The sequence below is a fragment of the Stegastes partitus genome, unplaced genomic scaffold (assembly GCF_000690725.1).
Source record: "Stegastes partitus isolate 25-593 unplaced genomic scaffold, Stegastes_partitus-1.0.2 Scaffold62, whole genome shotgun sequence".
Taxonomy (NCBI): domain Eukaryota; kingdom Metazoa; phylum Chordata; class Actinopteri; family Pomacentridae; genus Stegastes; species Stegastes partitus.
In genome coordinates, this window is record NW_007577793.1 from 190,370 (window position 1) to 209,148 (window position 18,779).

The window sequence follows — 18,779 nt, forward strand, 5'->3', positions numbered from 1 at the left end:
GAAGACATAAACAGGAGCAAAATAAGCAGCCAAGTTTTAGCCAAGAAACTACAGTGTACTGATGGTCTTAAAGTACTCAGACTCATACTTCTGGGGTTTTATACATAACTAACCTAAGGAATCGGTCCTGTCATCCATCCTGGTAATGGCCATGTTGCTATCAGTTTAAAACTTCAAACCCGACACCAGGTCACCGTTGATCTCTTTAAGTTGATTTTAGAACACATGTCAAAAGGTACATTTCCAGGAACTAAAAGTTGTGACTTTTTAGACTAAGTCTCATACATGCATGTTTAGCCTCACAGAGTCCCTCTGTCATCAGCTTTTCTTTTTGAGAATTAGCACCAATTACAAAAACTCCACAGAAAGCGGTAGATGTTAATTAGGGCACGTCTAGTCAGTTATTTATACTGTACATTTAAAACAGCAGTGTGGAGCTAAAATGCTTTTCAGAGAGATATAAGGCGATAAAATGTACCTAGCAACTGTAGATAAAAAGGTGAAGACTTGACATTGTTATTTATGATGTGAAATTACTCAAGTAATTAACATATTTTGGTCAAAACCCTACAGAATTATGTAAAATACAAATGTATCTGATTAAATTGCATCTTAAGCTTAAGACTTTACAACTAAAGTTAAGTTAAGAACCTCCAATATTGTGGGCTGCAAGGTGCCGCAGTTAGTAGCACTGTTGCCTCGCAGCAAGAAGGTTGCCGGTTCACGTCCTGGTGGGGGCACCGCAATCTTTCTGCGTGGAGTTTGCATGTTCTCCGTGCAGCACTGGTTCTCCGGCTTCCTCCCACACAGTCCAAAAACATGTTGAGGTTAATTGGTGATTCTAAATTGTCCGTAGGTGTGAATGTGAGTGTGCTTGGTTGTCTGTCTCTAAGTGTAGCCCTGTGACAGACTGGCGACCTGTCCAGGGTGTCCCCTGCCTTCACCCTAAGTCGGCTGGGATGGGCTCCAGCCCCCCCGCGACCCTAGTGGGCGGTGTATAGATAATGGACCTCCAATATTGTCTCTTTTACCAAATTGACTTATCAATTTAAAACTACAAAGGGAGGTTGGATTTGTTAAGGGAGGAGGAGGGGGGGCTGACCTCTAATGCAGGAAATAACCTTTACATTTCTATTTCATAACTACACTATATGAGTAGTAGAGAAGAAAGGGAGCTAACTGTCTCTGGAGAGTGTAAGGGCAGTGACATAGCACATTAAAGTGTTAAGCAGCTATATAATAACGTCTTAGTGGAGTGCTGCTGCAGCCACGCTCGTCCCTGCGTTATATCCTCACAGCCCTACCCATGTTATTTCCTGTACCTCCTGTTTGTGACCACACCACGTGGACACACTTTGCCTGGTAAATTTAGTCTGGCTGCAGCTTCAGGGCTGTGTAGATGTGCTTTGTGTCTCCTGAAAGCTTTGTTGCACCTGCCTACGGTGTTAGGAGTCATACATTTATCAGGGACAATTTACATTTGACATGCTACAGTTGAAAGAACTGTGGTATAAGGAGTAAAACTAATGATGGCTGTATTCCATTTAGCTACCTTAGATTCAGGGTCCTGGTGTTTGTTGGCTGTGACACTGTCATGGCTTACTAGGATAGTTAAATATAATGGAACCATCATTAATGTCATTAGTATTATTAGCATGAGCAGTGTCTTTTCTGTAATGACTCTAAATTACTTCTGTGAAATTGAACTGAACGTGTATGCCTACATTTAAAGTCTTTGCACCATAATCCTGCAGAATGCTCCTTTCATTCATTTTTTATCATTTCTCTTCTGGCACAGGCATCATGCATTCATCAATGTGCGATGTAATCATTTAGCTTCAGGATTTTCACCCTGTTTACCAAAGAGTCAGTTAATCAATACAGGTGTATCAGGCTGTCCCTGTTTAATTTACTTGTCTTTCTGAAAATTTTCTTCCTAGTATTAAATTTGATAGGTGATTTAAATAAGCAAGAGTACACATAAACAATATAGATGTAAATGTTCCATAACTAAATAGGCTTCCCATAATTGGATTGTATAAAATGTATTTTGTTATTTATATATTTTATCTGAGTTATATTATATTTATATATATAAGCATATAAAGTTTTGAGAACGAGCTGATTGATATAATTCAAGGGCCATCAAACCCAGTCACTGCTGTGTTTGCTGCCTGTGTCCTTGCCCCTCTGACTTCCAAACTGCCCTTTTCAAGGTCCAACCTTCCTGCTGCCTGTCACCCAGCAGAGCAATCTGAAAGAGCAGCTCAACTTCATGTAGAGAGCCATGACTGAAGTCTCAAATTAAACTGCACCGACTGCATCGAGCCCTGGGCTGGGCAGGGAAAGTGACTCAGTGGATTGCATGACAAACAGCTGCCTCTGTTCACTGTGGATGTTTCTGTGTGTGAGAGAGATTGAACATCTCCGCTGATGCTAAATTCTCCTCCTCCTCCTACTTTCTCTCTCCCTCTCACACACTCTGATGATGATATTCAAATGTCTGTAGGGCGGCTAAAAAGGCAGAGGGAGTCAGAGGGACAGAGTGGGTATGCAGGGGAGTGGGAGCGCCGTCTCGTGGTGATTAGTCAGGGCACTTCCAGAGCTGGATTTATGGCACGCAGCTGTTGAGTGGCTGACAGACGTGTGAGGAGCTCAAGCACTGCTGCTTCTCAAGCTGCTCGTACCAGCTCGAGCTCTGCTTACTGTTGCGTAGGGAAAGAGGACTGCTGTGCCTCAACACTCAACGGTGAGTAGTCTGCTTTTTCTCCCACAAATATTTATCCTGTATTCCTCATAACCTCTTCTTAAGATAAAGTTCAAGTGTTTTAGATTGGCAACCTTTTTACTACTGTACATGTTTTCAGTCTTTTGCCCTTCTTTGTGTCCTGTGTTGTGCTGGGATTACTTTCCAGTCTGCACAGAGGTAGTTTGGGATTTGAAAAAGATGTTTTTAGTCAGCCAGCTGTCGGCAGTTTTACCATACATGGCCAACAAAAATGAAATACAAAAATAACTTTGTGAAAGAGCTGCTCCCTTGTGTTTTTCTGTGTGCTACGGTGTCTTATCAGTGTTCATTAGTCATACATAGGTAGGGGTTGTGTCTCTCTGTGTTTCCTCTGGTGCTTTTTTAAATTTAGTTCACATTGCTGAGTCCTATTTTTAGAAGTTAAGGCATTACGGCAGAGTGGAGACATGACGCCGGCCACTTACTATACAGACAGACACAAACTTCAACCCTGTGCTCAGTCCCAGATCAGTCCTCAGAATATTCCTCAGCAGATGTCCTTCACCTAAACAAATTTTGAGCTTTTCTAACTTGCTAAAACTTCTGGCGTTCGGTCAGGTCAAGCCTCTGCTCAGAAAGAAGCCTGGATTCTCAATTACAGCAGGACCCTGTGGATTTTAAGCGAACATTTAGTCTGTCCGGCTCGGCCCTCACTGTCATCCAGAGGTCAGAGAGTGAGAGACAGGGCCAAGCAGGGAGCATCACTTGTTTAAGGTTAATTGAGAGGGTGCCCCAGTAAGAAGAAAGCTGAACCGAGTCCCCTTATCTCATCGGAGGGAGCAGAGGATTGTGTTAGAGATCTGCTTTGCCTTTGAAACTTTTTTAGTTGTTTCCTATGTGGCTTAGGAAGATTTAGATTCGAATTTCATTTGAAAAATATAGTTTTCTATCACAAAAAAGATCAAAAAATAAAAGCACTGACCTGATAAAAGCCATATTCTTCATAAGGCAGACTATATTTCAGATTATAACGTCCCATGAATTCGAGAATTCCTGGCACTTAAGCAGCAAGGCTGTTCGGGGAATATTTATTTGGGTTGCTATGGAAGGATCAGTCTGTGGCTAAAAGAGCTGGTGGTAAGACTGAAACTGGAGCTGGAAGACGCCTTTAAAGATCCGGCCTCAAAGCTGCCTCCTCCTCGTACTGCTGCTGAAGGACAGAGGCCTCTTAATGCTTTCATTTAAAGTAATTAGACTGCGTTAGATCAAATTCATTAACATCATAATGAAGAAAGTCAGAGCTCCTTCATCCTCCCTGCTCATTGGCCCAAAGTGCAGCGCTGAGCTGATCAACATGTTAACACACAAATGATCTTTGCTTGTTAATAGATAAAATGTGGGGATACTGGAATCGGTCAATTTAATAGCCTGCTGTAACTGATTTTTTTTTAACCACAGTAGAGAACTCCAGTGAAATAAAACACCAAACATTCAACACCGAATAAATCCATGTTCAGAGCTCTGGCAGAGTTAATCTGTGTTCGAGCTGACACCTTCACTAAAAGTTGCTCTTGCTCTGCTGCAGTGCTGAGATTCAATTTATCATTATGACTCATTGTCACAAACATGATTAATATATATAAATGAGGTGAGATACAGGTAAGAAAAAAATGTCCTTATCAAGCTTGACTCTCCTCTCCCCTGTGGAAATATCACAGTCATCTTTTCCTTCTTTTTGCAGGCAACATTCATATGTTGCATTGTGAAATAAAGGCTATTCATCACAGCTATTGGCTTGCAGGCCACGTGACAGGTCCTGTGGAGAGGCAGATTTGGTCGTAGAAATACTCTCAGCTTTCACACCTTGTCCCTGTATTTACTGCAAAAAGCAAGAAACAAACTGTACATTTTTATTGTCGTCTCCCTAAAACATCTTCTCCTGGACCTTGGAGAACTCAGATCCCACGTGGTTGCCTTTATCAATTGGCCCTTGGTGATGTTTACTTTCATTATTCACAGAAACACAACTTGTTTGAGGTGGTTTGCCACCGTATGCAAAGTCTGCTCTCTTCTTCTGCTCGTATCGTCACTGACCCATGGGATTTACAATGGGCCGATGTGCTTGGCTGAACATCTGTTAATGTCAAGGAAGCATCACTTTTTGGTTTGAAAAGTGGCTCCTTTAACATGATGGAAAATGCTTTTACTGTGTGGCAGTAAGATGCAACATCTGTCCTGTATGTAAATCAACTTGGTCTACTGGAGCCAGTGTTGTCTTGTTTCAGCAGTGCTTTCTTGTTCTGAAAACACTTCTGAAATCGCCCAGATTCATCTTTGTTCAGACAACCTTTCCTATGAAACTGAGATGTTCTGACTCTGAAGAATTGATAAAGATTTGGATCAGATTTATGCTTAGATAAATCTGCAGTCTGTCTCTGTGTTTCTACCTGTTTTGGGTACTTTATTGACTCATAATAATCTACAACTGACAGCCTTTCCTTCAGGCTTCATCCTCAGTGAAAGCAGCTTTCTCTGCTGCCTGTTTCTGGTTATTAATGCAGATTAATCAATAGAAAGTGACACCTCTCCTCTCTTTGCAGCCTTCTGAGGCTGTGCGGTCCTTGGCTCCACTGAACACACACTTCCCGTGTCGCTGTGAAATGTGTCCCTGAGGTTCTCTGTTGTCACTGTGTCAGATGGTCCAAATGTGCTGACTTGAGGGGACTCGCTTGCTGGTTCTGCAGCTCCGCAGTTGGAGCCCGATCTGCCCTCCCGTGAACTGAATACAGAAAACGGCTGTTGTGTCATAACTTACAATACTCGCTGTGGTTTCAAATATGCTGACATTCATCGACTTGGTTTTTGTCGCTGATATCCTGCTGCTGTGTAGCCAGAAAGTGCTGCCTCTGCTCTGTAATAAGTGCCATTTTCCTTTGCCTTTTTTAAAGAACGGCTGGAAAGCCAGTCAAGTTTTCCACTGGCACAATGAGCCAGATATCCACTGGGTCTGTGCATGAGCTCTGGGCTCATGAATCACATGCTGTACACAGTGTGAACAAGGCATTATATAGAGGTGCAAATAGGCAGATTATTTATGTGCAGTTAACTTTAAGGACTGGAAAAATATAATGTATATTGTGAACTTGGATTTTTCAGGGTCTGTAAAAGTAGTTTGTCAGAGATGGAAACCACCCCAATGACTCAGAAACCTTGAACCACACCTACAGCAAATATTTGTTACTTACCATGTGTTACATCACAATATTATATAGATTTAATCGATTGGGTGACTTCTGGATTCACTCTCAATACCTTCTATTGCCAGTGTTCATGGTAATAATATACACAGCAATGACATTTAAAGCACTGCCTAATATTGTGTAGATCCCCTTTATGTCGCCAAAACAGCTCTGACCCATCAGGACATAAACATGGGGTTTATGCTGATGTCCTGTGATGTCTGGCAAGCAGACGTTGGCAGCAGATCCCTTGGGGTTGTGGGCTGTGGAGCGGAGCCTCTACGGATCAGGCTTGTTCTTGTGTAGCTTTTGGATGCTTGATCTTGTTGGAATGCCTTGAGCTCTCAGTTGTGTTCCTCAAACCATTTCTGACCAGTTGTTGCAATGTGGCCGGGCACATTGTCACAATGAGGGAAGCTGCTGGCATCAATGAGCGCCATAGGGTGTGTGCTCATGTATGCCGGAACCTAGCAGAACATTGCATTGTAACAGGATAATTGGTGTTATCTAGCAGTGGTTTTAAAGCTGGTGTAGGCAGTGTTTTTGGCATCAATGGGCAAAAATGTAAAACTAATGTTTTAGCATGTTGTAAGTCAAATGGTCTGGGAGGAAATTAGACCTCTGCACCTTCTCCTGGTTCCATTTTCAGGCTTTATAAAATCTAGCCTGTGATTGGTGATTTAAGCCAGTTCCGGGACATTTCACCGATAAGATGAAGCAGTATAGATATAGTACATAGCACAAAAGTCAATGCATGCAATGGGTCGATGACAAACTTTCCCTTGGGAGAGCAGGGTTTGAATCCTGGGTAAAGCAAAGAATTGTTGCTGACTTTTAGCTGTCCTATCTTTATGCATTTGAAGCACATATGATAAAAAGGCTTCTATTACAATACCACGGTGAGGCGGCATTTAGCCACCACGGCCCCCACCTGTGGAACAGCCTGCCAGAGAGCCTCAGGACTGCAGAGACTGTCGATATTTTTAAAAGAAGGTTAAAGACACACCTTTTTAATCAGGCTTTTAATTGACCTTTAATTCTTTTTAGGTTCTTATCATTCATTTATCTTTATCTTATGTATTTTACTCTTTTAACTTTCATTTTGGGCTGCAAGGTGGCGCAGTTGGTAGTACTGTTGCCTCACAGCAAGAAGGTTGCCGGTTCGCATCCCGGTGGGGGCACCGGGATCTTTCTGCGTGGAGTTTGCATGTTCTCTCCGGGTTCTCCAGCTTCCTCCCACACAGTCCAAAGACATGGTGATTCTAAATTATCCGTAGGTGTGAATGTGAGTGTGTTTGGTTGTCTGTCTCTAAGTGTGGCCCTGCGATGGACTGGTGACCTGTCCAGGGTGTCCCCTGCCTTCGCCCTAAGTCGGCTGGGATAGACTCCAGCCCCCCCGCGACCCTAGTGAGGATTAAGCGGTGTATAGATAATGGATGGATGGAACTTTCATTTTATCTTACAGAGGGCCTTTTATTCTTAAAGTTTTTAGCTTTATTTCCAGTGTTTCCTTAGGGGGGTCCTGCACACTGGGGGCTGTGTGTGGTCTGCTGCTGGGGGTTCTGTCTGCGGGTCCCTTTGACTCGGCTGATTGGGGGGCTCCCCACCCCGTTGTCTGTCTGCCGGGTCGGGGGTCTGGGTGCCGGCGCCCCCAGTGGTCATGGTCTGCAACTCCTCCCGGTGTGGACGGCCCCAATGGTAGCGTTTCCCACAATCCCTCAGTGTCATGCCACGCCTCTTTTAGTCTAGTGGTGAGTGTGTGAGTGTGTGCGCGCTACTGCATTTGCTGTATGTGTATGTGTATGCATGGAGGGTGGGAGGGACGAGTTTATTTTATTTTTTAAATGTTAGAATGTTTTCAAATGCTGTAAAGCACTTTGTGTTGCTGTTGTTGTTGTACATGAAAAGTGCTATATAAATAAAATTTGATTGATTGATTAACCCTGTAAATTACAAAAATGAAAGGAAAACACTTGTGTGTGCAAGATATAAAACAGCTGTAATCAGTGGCAAAAACACTTGTGTAGTTCTTTGTGTTTCAGATAACTGTGAAGCAAGCCTAGTGTTTGCATAGTTGTGCTTATGAATAAACAAAGTGTTGAAGGAGTCACAAGGCTCTTCATGTACAACAACTTCTTTTTTGTTCTGTTGTTCTGTTAAGTGGGCACCTATAGGAAGACTCAGTTTAAAGCAATCTTACTTTGCTGCTAAAATCAATGCTTTTACATCGATAAGCAAAACAAAAAGTAAGGAAGGACAATTTTAGCACATTTGCAGTTTCCTTAAGCCCTATGAACATTTATAACAGCTTTCAGGATTTTGTTTTTCAGCATGCAACTTTGCCCTCACTGCTATCATCGCTTTTTTCCCCCCAACAAGGTCTTAAAACTCACTGTATTCTACTTGTCCTGCACCAAATGGCACTTAGCAACTAGCTGAGGAACACAGTGGATCATTTAACAGCTAAAGAGTCCAATCTATGTCCCTTAAGAGTTGGTGGAGTCCAAACACAGAGCTAAAATGACACCCCTTTGCCCTCACCCCAACCATTCCAGGCAGATGGCCTGGTCTGCTGGAGGTTTCTTCCTCCTCAGAGAAAGGTTTTCCTTCCCACTGTTGCTTAGAGGGAATTGTTGGATTTGTTGGGTTTCTCTTGCTAATGTGATATCGTCAGGATTGACATTACTGTGTGAATTGCCCTGAAATGGCTTATGTTGTGAACAGCCACTATATAAATAAAACTGAATTTAAGTGACACAATGTGATGCAAGAGTTGCTCTGCATCAACTGGATGTGTTAATAGGCAACTGTTATCTAAAATCATTTTAAAAGGTGCCAGGCAATTATATGTCAGTATTATGTGCACAGCTTGTTTCTGCTGCGCAGCAGGTTTAGGTATAGTGTTGTCAAAAGAATTCTCCCTGTGTAGCCAGTTGACCTGCATCACATTGCTATATAACTAAAGTTACTTTCTATGTTTTGTTCCCTCTGATATTTACAACAATGCCAACTGTGTGGCATGCCTGAAAAGTATGGAAGACAGGTGGTATTTTTTCTTTAACATCTGGTTCTTTTGCCCGTATACCTGTCATTGTGTGCTGTTCACAGCCACCAGATGGTGCGGGAGCAGTATGTCACCACCACCCAGGGCAGCAGCTCACCCCGGTCGGTGCCTGACCACGTCTACAAGATCGGCATCTATGGCTGGAGGAAGCGATGTCTCTACCTGTTTGTCCTGCTGCTCATCATCATCCTGGTGGTCAACTTCGCCCTCACCATCTGGATCCTCAGGGTGATGTGGTTCAACACGGTACGCATGACTCACATTGACAAATTATGTTTTCAGCAGGGGTTGCTTTCCTGTCTTACCCTTTGTGTTCTTAGTATTATTATTATTATTATTTTTTTTTTTTTAATCTTTGGCATAAACTATTCATCAATTAATCAGTATCAGCCCATAACGTTTGCAATGACCAAGTGTTACCTGTTTATGATTGTGAGTAGTAGCTGTAGAGGTGGTATTATCCATCATTATCTGGTACTTGGCTGTCTAAACAGGATAGTTAATGTGTTTGTTATTTCATGAAATCTTGTCAGCTTTCTGTCTCAAGTCCAGATGGCAACTGTGGATTTATGCAGAAAAAGAGATGCGACAAACCAACACGATCTTGGATACACACACACACACACACCTCTCTGTGAAGAGCCACCGCTACTAAAGCAACTTACTGTTTTATTATAGGATGGTATGCAAGTGCTGCAGGGAATGTTGCTGTATGCATTTCACTCTTGGAAGACAGATCCACCCCTCCTAACTTTTCACATTTGTAATTCCTGTCTTGTAGACAATGCTGTTTAATTATATTACAGTTTGCTGTATCTTTGTCTGAATACATAATCTTCATTCTGGCTGTAGGAAGGGATGGGACACCTACAAGTCCACTCAGATGGGGTCAAGCTGGAGGAAGGCGAATCTGAGTTTCTGTTCCCTGTTTACGCTCAGGAGATCCACTCCAGAGAAGTAAGATAATCAGGAACACATACTGTTTCTTGGTTGTCTCCTCACATCCTGTTTCACTCTGTTTTTCTTCTACTTCCCGTCTACCTTCTGTTTTTCTCATAGTTTTTGCTACTTCCCAGCTAGTGTTCAAACTGCAGTTTTGTCAGTTAAGTAGCCTGACAGAATGGCCATTATTTCATCTCATTGTTTACCAGACTTAAACTCAAGTGCACGTCCTGTAATCATCTAAATCTAATTCCTTTCAGACACTCGAGCAGTTTTTATGCAGCTGCAAAGAGCTAGCTGCATATTTCTGACTGTACTTTTTTTTGCAAGATGTGTCAGAACAAACTGGATTTGGCAGTCCCACACAGCGCACGTGGTGGTGCAGCGAGCTTCCCATTAACCTCAGGGATATTTGTGGTAGAAAGTAGTTTATGGCCCGCCTGCTAGCAGCAGATGGGAACACTTTGCTGCAGTTGTTTACATGTTATGGCTTTTCTTGCTCATAGCAGCAATTTTTCTTTGCATTTTTTTTTCTTACTTCATGGGCCTCATTAAAAAGGCAATGTATTTCTCATTTATAGAAGGACACATTCTCTAATGTGCTCTATGGATTTCTAATGAGTTTCAGTGTTTAGTGAGTCACCCCGTCGAGTTCTATATGAAAAGTTATTTTCTTAGATCATTTTTATAAACATATCTTCTGTACAGCTGCAGAGGAACTGAAGTGATTTATTGCTTGGCTGCCTCATTTAAGCATTTTATGAAAGGGTAGGTTTTCTGGAAGGTTTTGCTACGCTGTCTAATCTTGTGCAAATATTTATGTATAATAATAAGTAGCACATTTATGAAGGCAAACATTGTTTTGTTAGTAGTCATTTACTTATTTTCAATGTATTTACTTTAAAAAAGGACAGGGTACATTAATCATTCAAATAAATGTAAATTTACCTGAGTTCCACAAGGCTAATCCTCATTGTGTGTCCCTTTGCCTGATGTTGAAAGGCATCCACAATTAATATCAAGAATGCAATAACATAAATTAGCCTGCATACTAAGACATACACTAAAGACAAAGATCAATTTATGAAATAGAGTTAAATACTGCATAATAACTCAAAGATACAGAACTAACATGACTATAACCTTGTTAAATGTCTGAAAATGAAACATTAGATTTGTTTCTTAAATCGTTTGTTTGACTGGTGTTTGTCCTCCTCCATCAAAACACAAGATAATAATCATTATTAATAAATCATGAGTAGAAAGTCAGTTCAGTAATCCAAGTCTGCAGCTGTAAATATTCACACATCAGTCCATAAATTACCCAGATGAAACTTCTTGTCGAACCAAAACACAAACTAATTGTAAACACAGGCCTAAATGATGTCAATGTCAAGACAAATGTTGTTATAATTTATTACTATCTAAATGTACTGAGCATAATTAAAGTCACAATTAGTGAACTCAGAAGTTTCATAAACAGCATCAGAAAGTGGCACCAAATGTTTTGAGCTGTGCTCGTGGCTCTGTGGTGCTTTGAGCTAATGCTAATGTGAGCTGTGAACGGGCTCACATGATCGTCATTCATTTTGTAGGACTTTGGCAAATAAACCAGCCTGACTGCACAAAAACACAAATGTCAACCTCATGGTGGCGCTAGAGTGACAGTCAGTACGCGTTGTCCTCTGACAGCATTGAATACCTGACAATTCATTAGTGAGTTGTTGAGATATTTTACTTTACACCAAAGTGGGGGAACTACCAATTCAATTTTTGTTTTTCTTCTGCAGACGTACAGTATATTAGCAGCATTTACACAGGCTGGTAATATCTTGTTTTTTTCTTTTCCCAGGACTCTCCACTTCTAGCACACTCATCAGAAAACGTTTCCCTCAATGCCCGTGATGAAAATGGTGATGTTACAGGGAGGATATCTGTGGGTAAGACATGCAGCACTCACGCATTATATCCCACTGATGTATGAGGGCAACAGTAAAGACATTCATGCACTTGTCCTGCAGGGATTCCTCATCCAACATTAACAATGACAAGAAGCCATCTTTCAATTTATAATCTCTTTTACATTTCCATTTAAAATCCATTAAATGCAGCATCCCTTTCTCAACCATTGCTTCTGGATCGTTCCATATTACACAGAGGTCCTGAGGCCTGTGGAGGATCATTTTTGTGCTTCTTTTATGGCTCGCCAGCGGCCACGTTGGGGTATTTTGTCATAATTAAAAGGCCAGCAAATGACCCAGCTAATTGTTGTGTTCCACAGAGCCGTTATGTGTCCTTGATCATTAAGCCGTAAAAAGCATAGCCTGCGTGCTCTTGGCCTTCTGTGAATAAAAGTGAAATGCTTGTTAGAGAGGACTGCATGTCGGTTCACAGTTGTAGGCGCGGACGTGGGTTAAATATCTCACTGAGTGATCTACCTGCTTTAGCCTCTCGCAGTGCTGTGAACACCGGTGTGGTGAAGGGCAAAGTGAAACAACCTCCACTGATTTACCTTTCAGGTTGAGCAGTAATGGGGTTACTCATTTACCTCCTGGATTTACACATTTTTAATCCATCGACGGGAGGTTGTTTGCTCACTTTTTCTCCCTTTATACCACTCCAAATCGTGAATGTGGTTTTTATATTCTCATGTCACAGGAACAGAAAGGTTGCAGATTTTGGCAGTTACATTGTATTATTGCCAAACCCCTTCAGGTAATTTTTGTTGTTGCAGGTCCAAAAGAAGCTCAGGGACACACTCAGAATCTGCTCATTAACTCCCACAATGGCAACATGCTGTTCAGTGCAGATGGTGACCAGGCTGTGATTGGACCAGACAAACTACGAGTCACAGGTATAGCAACGCCTGCTACGTGCTGTTTCCTTGGATATAGCACACACCTGTTGGTGGAAACATTTTTGGAAAGAGACAATGCTGACAACAGATGTGAAATCAACAGGAGCAATTTGTTTTGATGGCAGAAAACTGTGCAACAATCCAGGAGCCAAGGACAGAGACAGATGCAGTCGTAATCATTCGTGTTGTATAGTCGAGTGCACGGATATCTTTTAAATGCACAAACAGTACATATATATACATATATCAGGACTTTGGTTATCTTAAACTGAGCGTGCACTAAGATCCATCACATTAATAGCAGATTCAAATCAGGTCATTTGTAGTTTCGAGCCAACAAATATAATCTCATATCACAGTGCTGCACAGGATGTCAATTACTCAACAGAGGGTTGAAGGATAAAGCATTTACATATTCCTGTCCTGCATTCTGAGTCTTCAGTGTCCAGTGTGTGTGTTGATGATAATGTGTGTCACTGACCACACACTGTGATGACAGATTAATGCTGAACACAGTGTCAGCTGATAGTTCCATAACACCTGGGGTCAGTTTGAGCTGCAGGCAGCAAAAACCTAAAGTCCTCGAAACAAAGCTTCAGTATTCACAGTGTTTGTCAAGTGCTCACATCCATCACAGTTGGCTCCGCATTCTGTTCAGTACACTGGGGTTTTTGGATCCCATTTCCTCTCTCCTCATTCTCATGTTTTTGTTTTTGAGGTATTTCAGTCAGGACTAAAGTAGTGAATCAGCCAACAGAGAACATTGCCATCCTCGTGTTCAGTCTACTTTGAATGCTCGATAGCAGACAAGTGATGATTTGGAAATCACATATTTCACCAATGAGCAGCTCGGTAAAGCTACTTAGACTGTTTTATTAAAAAATCAATCTGCAGTAGCACGCATCAGGGCCTCGGACTGTACTAGATTTTGTAACAGACCTTGATTGAATCTCATGTAGCTGAATGTGTGTCTGTTTCTTGCTCAGGTCCTGAAGGAGCTCTGTTCCAGCATTCAGTAGAGGTGCCCCAGCTGAGATCTGAGCTGTTGAAAGACCTGAGGTGAGCATTTCAGCCAGTAACAAGATTGAGGTCTTACAAGTCATGTGGAAATACATCAGGAAGACATTCGCAACACTCTGTTGACTGGGCTGAGTCCTTGCAGTAAACACATTTACCATATATCCACTGAAAAAGTACAAAAGCTTAAAGGTTTTGTGTGCAACATTCAGAATCACTGGATGTCCCTACAGCACCAGCATCTCATAACAAAACAAATAGGTCACACCTTCCCCTTCTTTCTATTTTACAGCTACAGTCAGAAAGTTTGTGTACAGAGCCAACACAAAATAATCCAGCCACAGCCATTAGCCCGCACTAGAGTTGTAAAGTACATTAAATGGCTGTAACAAGTCTTTCTCAACACGATTAACATTATCTTCAGTTTACTCATCTCTCCTTCTCTCTGCTTTGGTTTGCTCTGCTCTGACTCAATCTGTTTCCATGGTCAATCGGACAGGAGTAGATCCATGTGTGGAAACAGACACACAAAGGCTGGAGCAGAACAGACGAGCAGAGACGGAGGTGCCTCAGAACAGGAGCAGAGACTCTCACACTGAACTGAAACAAAACAAGTGCACATAAATTAGATACATAACACTGATAAAATGCATGGAACGAAAATATAACTGCAGCATGCAAATGGTCCTCTTCTCTGAAAACTCGTTTATATTGTTCTTTTCAGAAAAGCATTACATTTAGCCAATTGTGCACCAAATGCATGGGCTGTTCAACTGATCACAAATTCTCAACCACCAAGTTAATCCACACTGTGGTCAGGTGCGGCTTTAAAGGACAATGATCAAATAGCCTGACCGGTACACAGACACTCCTTTGAACAGTGCCTATAAAAGGCCAACTTCAAATGCCAGTTTTATTCAAAAGACATGACGCCACAGATGACAAGAGAAAGATGAGAACAGACTGTTTTGTATGCTGGATGCTGAAATGTCAGTTAGGGCTGTAGCCGGACACTTGAATAACTACAGCTTTCTTTGTCTAAGAAATCATTTCAGATGGAACGATGATTCTCTGGATTGTGGAATCCAACGATGTATTCCTTCCCCCCAAAAACGTCTAATTCTTTGGGCACCATCTTGACACTGGACTGCACGTCTGCGTTTCCAGTGCAGTGTGTGAGGTCACTCTCAGTCTGTTTATAGGCTTGAAGGGGGCCAACAGTTTTAAAGGAAGGGACTAACATGCACTAATTTGCACTAACAAGCACATGTGACCAGACTGGCTGCCAGAATATAGAACAGAGAATCTCAGATTACAACACACACAAATGGAATGTAATTTCACCCTCTGCTTTATCTTTTCATGTAGATTGCGACTATAATAATGTAATATTGACATTTAAAATCTTGCATATTGTGCGTTTAAGGTTTTACAGCACATTTAAGCCTCACTGTATAAAGTGATTTCTGGATTCATCACATTTTAAAAATCTGAAACAGCTTTTGATAGAAATAAATGAGCATAATATGGATGTATTTACAAAGCTAAGATGTGCTTCTTTAGGTTGGAGTCCCCTACTCGCTCTCTCAGTATGGACGCACCAAAAGGAGTTCATATCAAAGCCCTGGCTGGCAACATTGAAGCTTCTTCCAACATGGATGTTATTCTACAGTCTACTGTAGGACTGGTAAGAAAAGCTCTTTTCACTTGCTGCTGTCTGCTCTACACCGTCCTAAGGTCTGTTTTTTCTTTACATAACCAGGGGAATATTTATACAGCATGCTTTTACAGGCAAACATGCTCTATCTTGCTTCCATAGTCTCTTGTGCTCACACCTCTGAGCACGATTGCAGTTTGACAGAAACTCAGCTTTTTCCATTTGATGGACATTTTTTATCCAAAATACCTTATAGATTGCCCTTTCAGAGAACACATTACACCACTTCTACTGAAGTTCTACAGTTCTACTCTATACTATACTATACTATACTACACTACACTACACTAGACTACACTACACTATACTATGCTATGCTATGCTATACTATGCTATACTATGCTATGCTATACTATACTATACTACACTACACTACATTATACTATACTATACTATACTACGCTATGCTATGCTATACTATACTATACTATACTATACTATACTATACTATACTATACTATACTATACTACATTATACTATACTATACTATAATGTATTCACAAGGTCACAGTTCTAAAGCCACAAAAAGAACAGCACTACATCTTCATTATCTGCAAGCTACAATGAGCTCATTGCCTTTTGAACTTCGTAAACATTTGTTGGGCTCTGTGGGTCTGTTGTGGTGTGGTGGGTTGCCGTTTCCATGTTACTGTTTAGAGTGAGTTTTGGTAATTGACTCTGACTGAATCAGGTCTGGGTAATTGTTGTGGTGCAGCTAACTGGTTGAACTACATAAAGCATTTGTATCTCAGGCACTTATTTGACCTTTTTGAATCCATTCTCAGTAGAGCAGCACATTTGCAGTAGTTGCAGGCTTTAACACTCCTGGATATTAATCTGCACTGAACTAGTCTTCCATGACAGTAAACAAACTTTCTGAGTACACATGTCCTCTGGTTTTCTTTTACGTTTCTGCCACTGGACTGTGGATGTTTGTACCACATTTTGTTTGTTATAATGTCTTCATGGACTCTTGCACTTGTTAGGCATTACCTAAACATCTCTCTATAACTCCCTCCATACTGTGTGTCATGATGCATCTGTGCACTCTGCTTGAGTGACGAGAGTAAGGCAGAATGATATTCTCTGCAGAACTGTGTTGTTCTCCTTTAATTGTTCTTGCTCTCCATGCTGTGTGCTGTACAGCTGGTGCTGGATGCTGAGACGGTGCGCATGCCGAGCCTGCCCCAGAGCAAAGAAGGGGTTTCTGGAAATGCTCAGGGTCTCTATGAGGTCTGTGTTTGTCCCAGCGGGAAGCTCTTCCTATCCAAGGCTGGAAGAACTTCCACTTGCAGCGATAATCAGGAGTGCTAGATTGACTCTGACAAGGTCATTGATTTTCCATCTCTCAGAGGATGCATCTTTTGGGAGGCAACAAGCACAATTGTTTATATGCCGCCTGAGTTTTTTCTTCTTTTTTGGAATCTTTATACCACAGTGGTTCTATGATGATCCCACTGGCACATCGAGGCCTGTTAAAATACAAATGCCTGCTGGCATACATGTTGGAGATGTCATGAAATGTATCCTTTTAGTTGCATTTATGAACTTCTAACTACTCAACTGAAACAAACTGGCTCTCAGTACTAAATTAGTCAGCATCAGAGGTTTATGAAGATTTTTTCACACACAGTATCATGGCTGGGCAATGAGGAGCTGGTAACAGCTTACATCCTATGCAATATTATCTTATGGTGCAATAAATAAAATTGACACATATCAAGGGCTTGGAAAATTAAAAAATAAATCTCTAAAATGGCAACAGAATGTTATTGAAAGTATTTATTTTGGTTTATGCAAAAGCCCCTCTGGCTCCAAGCCCTTGGTATGCTGTGTTTTTGTTTTAGTGTTGAGCATGTTTTTATTAAAACTGAGAAATGTTAGTATATTATGTCATTGTCATCATCAATTCACAGATGAATTGGATCTCTTTTTCTATTTTTTTATCCACTCAAATTTAGATATAACATCAGACAACTAACATGAGTCATGTTTTTCTTCAAATGTTTTCCAGGGTTGACATTAAAATACCAAGTCCTTGTGGCACCGCAAAGTGTTACTAGCGTGGCATCTCGTGTAATTATGTGTTTTTTTCCAGTTATAATGTTATATGTATGTTTGGCCTGTGTTATTTTGAAGTCCGTCTTAAGCATGTAATTACAAAAAAACAAGGCAGGCAGTTTTTCTTGGTAGTAAGCTGCACTTTTTTTTTTTTTTCTTTTTTTCCCCCAACAACCTCATTTACGATCAAAGGCCCAACAGAAAATTGCCTTTCACTGCAGAAACATGACAGCAAAACCAGAACTGGTGTAATAAAGAGAGTTGTGGGTAGCTGAGTGGAAAAATTAATTGGGATTATTATTGCAATTTCGCTTTTGCCTTTTTTGGGGCAAATATGCCTTGATTTCATTTTCTTGTAACACAATACGCATGACAGCACTTAACAGTTCAAAGTTTGTCAGAAAAAATACCATTCTGTAAAGTTACACTGAGTTTACTACCTGTTCATCACTGTTTTGAGAGCATTTTTACCATAATTAACACGTTACGACTTTGTGTTATCATTGTTAGTGTTGAAGTTGTTGATTTGCAGTTCTGACTTTTGTTTTAGCATATTTTGATAGTGTGATAGGTGTATTTATTCATTTTGTATGTTGAATAAAATTTGTGCTATTCTTCTATGTGTCTGCATTATTATGCCTCATCGACTCCTCCCCCCCGAGAAGCCCTCCCACGTTTTGTAATCACATTTTAGGAAGAAGAATAAACACGGTCTCTTCATTTATTACACAGTATTTTTTCAGCTCCCCTGTCTAATGTTCTGGTAGATGCAGTTTGACAATCCTGACCATGATTACTGAGTTCCTGATGCCCTCTAGTGGAAAAGCTCTGCAGTGATGCCAGGATGCACACAGCAGAATTAGATTTACATCAGCAAACAAATCTATTCTGCATTTATTTAGGAGGTCACAGTGTGTGCTGCAGTGAAGATTTGTGATCTTTGTGCACATCCACTTGCGATGATATTGAGTTTGCCTGGTTTGTATCAGTCTCAGATCTGCCTCAGAATTCAGCAGTTATCATTTTTGAGTAGGGCAGTTCAGACTGGAAAGAAATAATCTATATATGAAGAGTTCATTTGCAAAAACAGATAACTCCATCTACACAAACCTTCAGAAAACCCCCTTTTCCACTGTCTACCTGAGACAATATA

General features: G+C 41.1%; 1 protein-coding gene across 1 annotated transcript; it reads left to right on the forward strand.

The window, feature by feature from the left end:
- Positions 1-2,554: 2,554 nt before the first annotated feature.
- Positions 2,555-18,244, forward strand: sgcg (sarcoglycan, gamma). The gene is made up of 8 exons (XM_008275918.1): positions 2,555-2,749; positions 9,076-9,277; positions 9,884-9,988; positions 11,826-11,913; positions 12,708-12,827; positions 13,817-13,889; positions 15,411-15,534; positions 16,712-18,244. Exons 2-8 carry the CDS (start codon positions 9,083-9,085, stop codon positions 16,877-16,879), a joined length of 873 nt encoding a protein of 290 aa, XP_008274140.1. The 5' UTR covers positions 2,555-2,749; positions 9,076-9,082; the 3' UTR covers positions 16,880-18,244.
- The last annotated feature ends 535 nt before the right edge of the window (positions 18,245-18,779 follow it).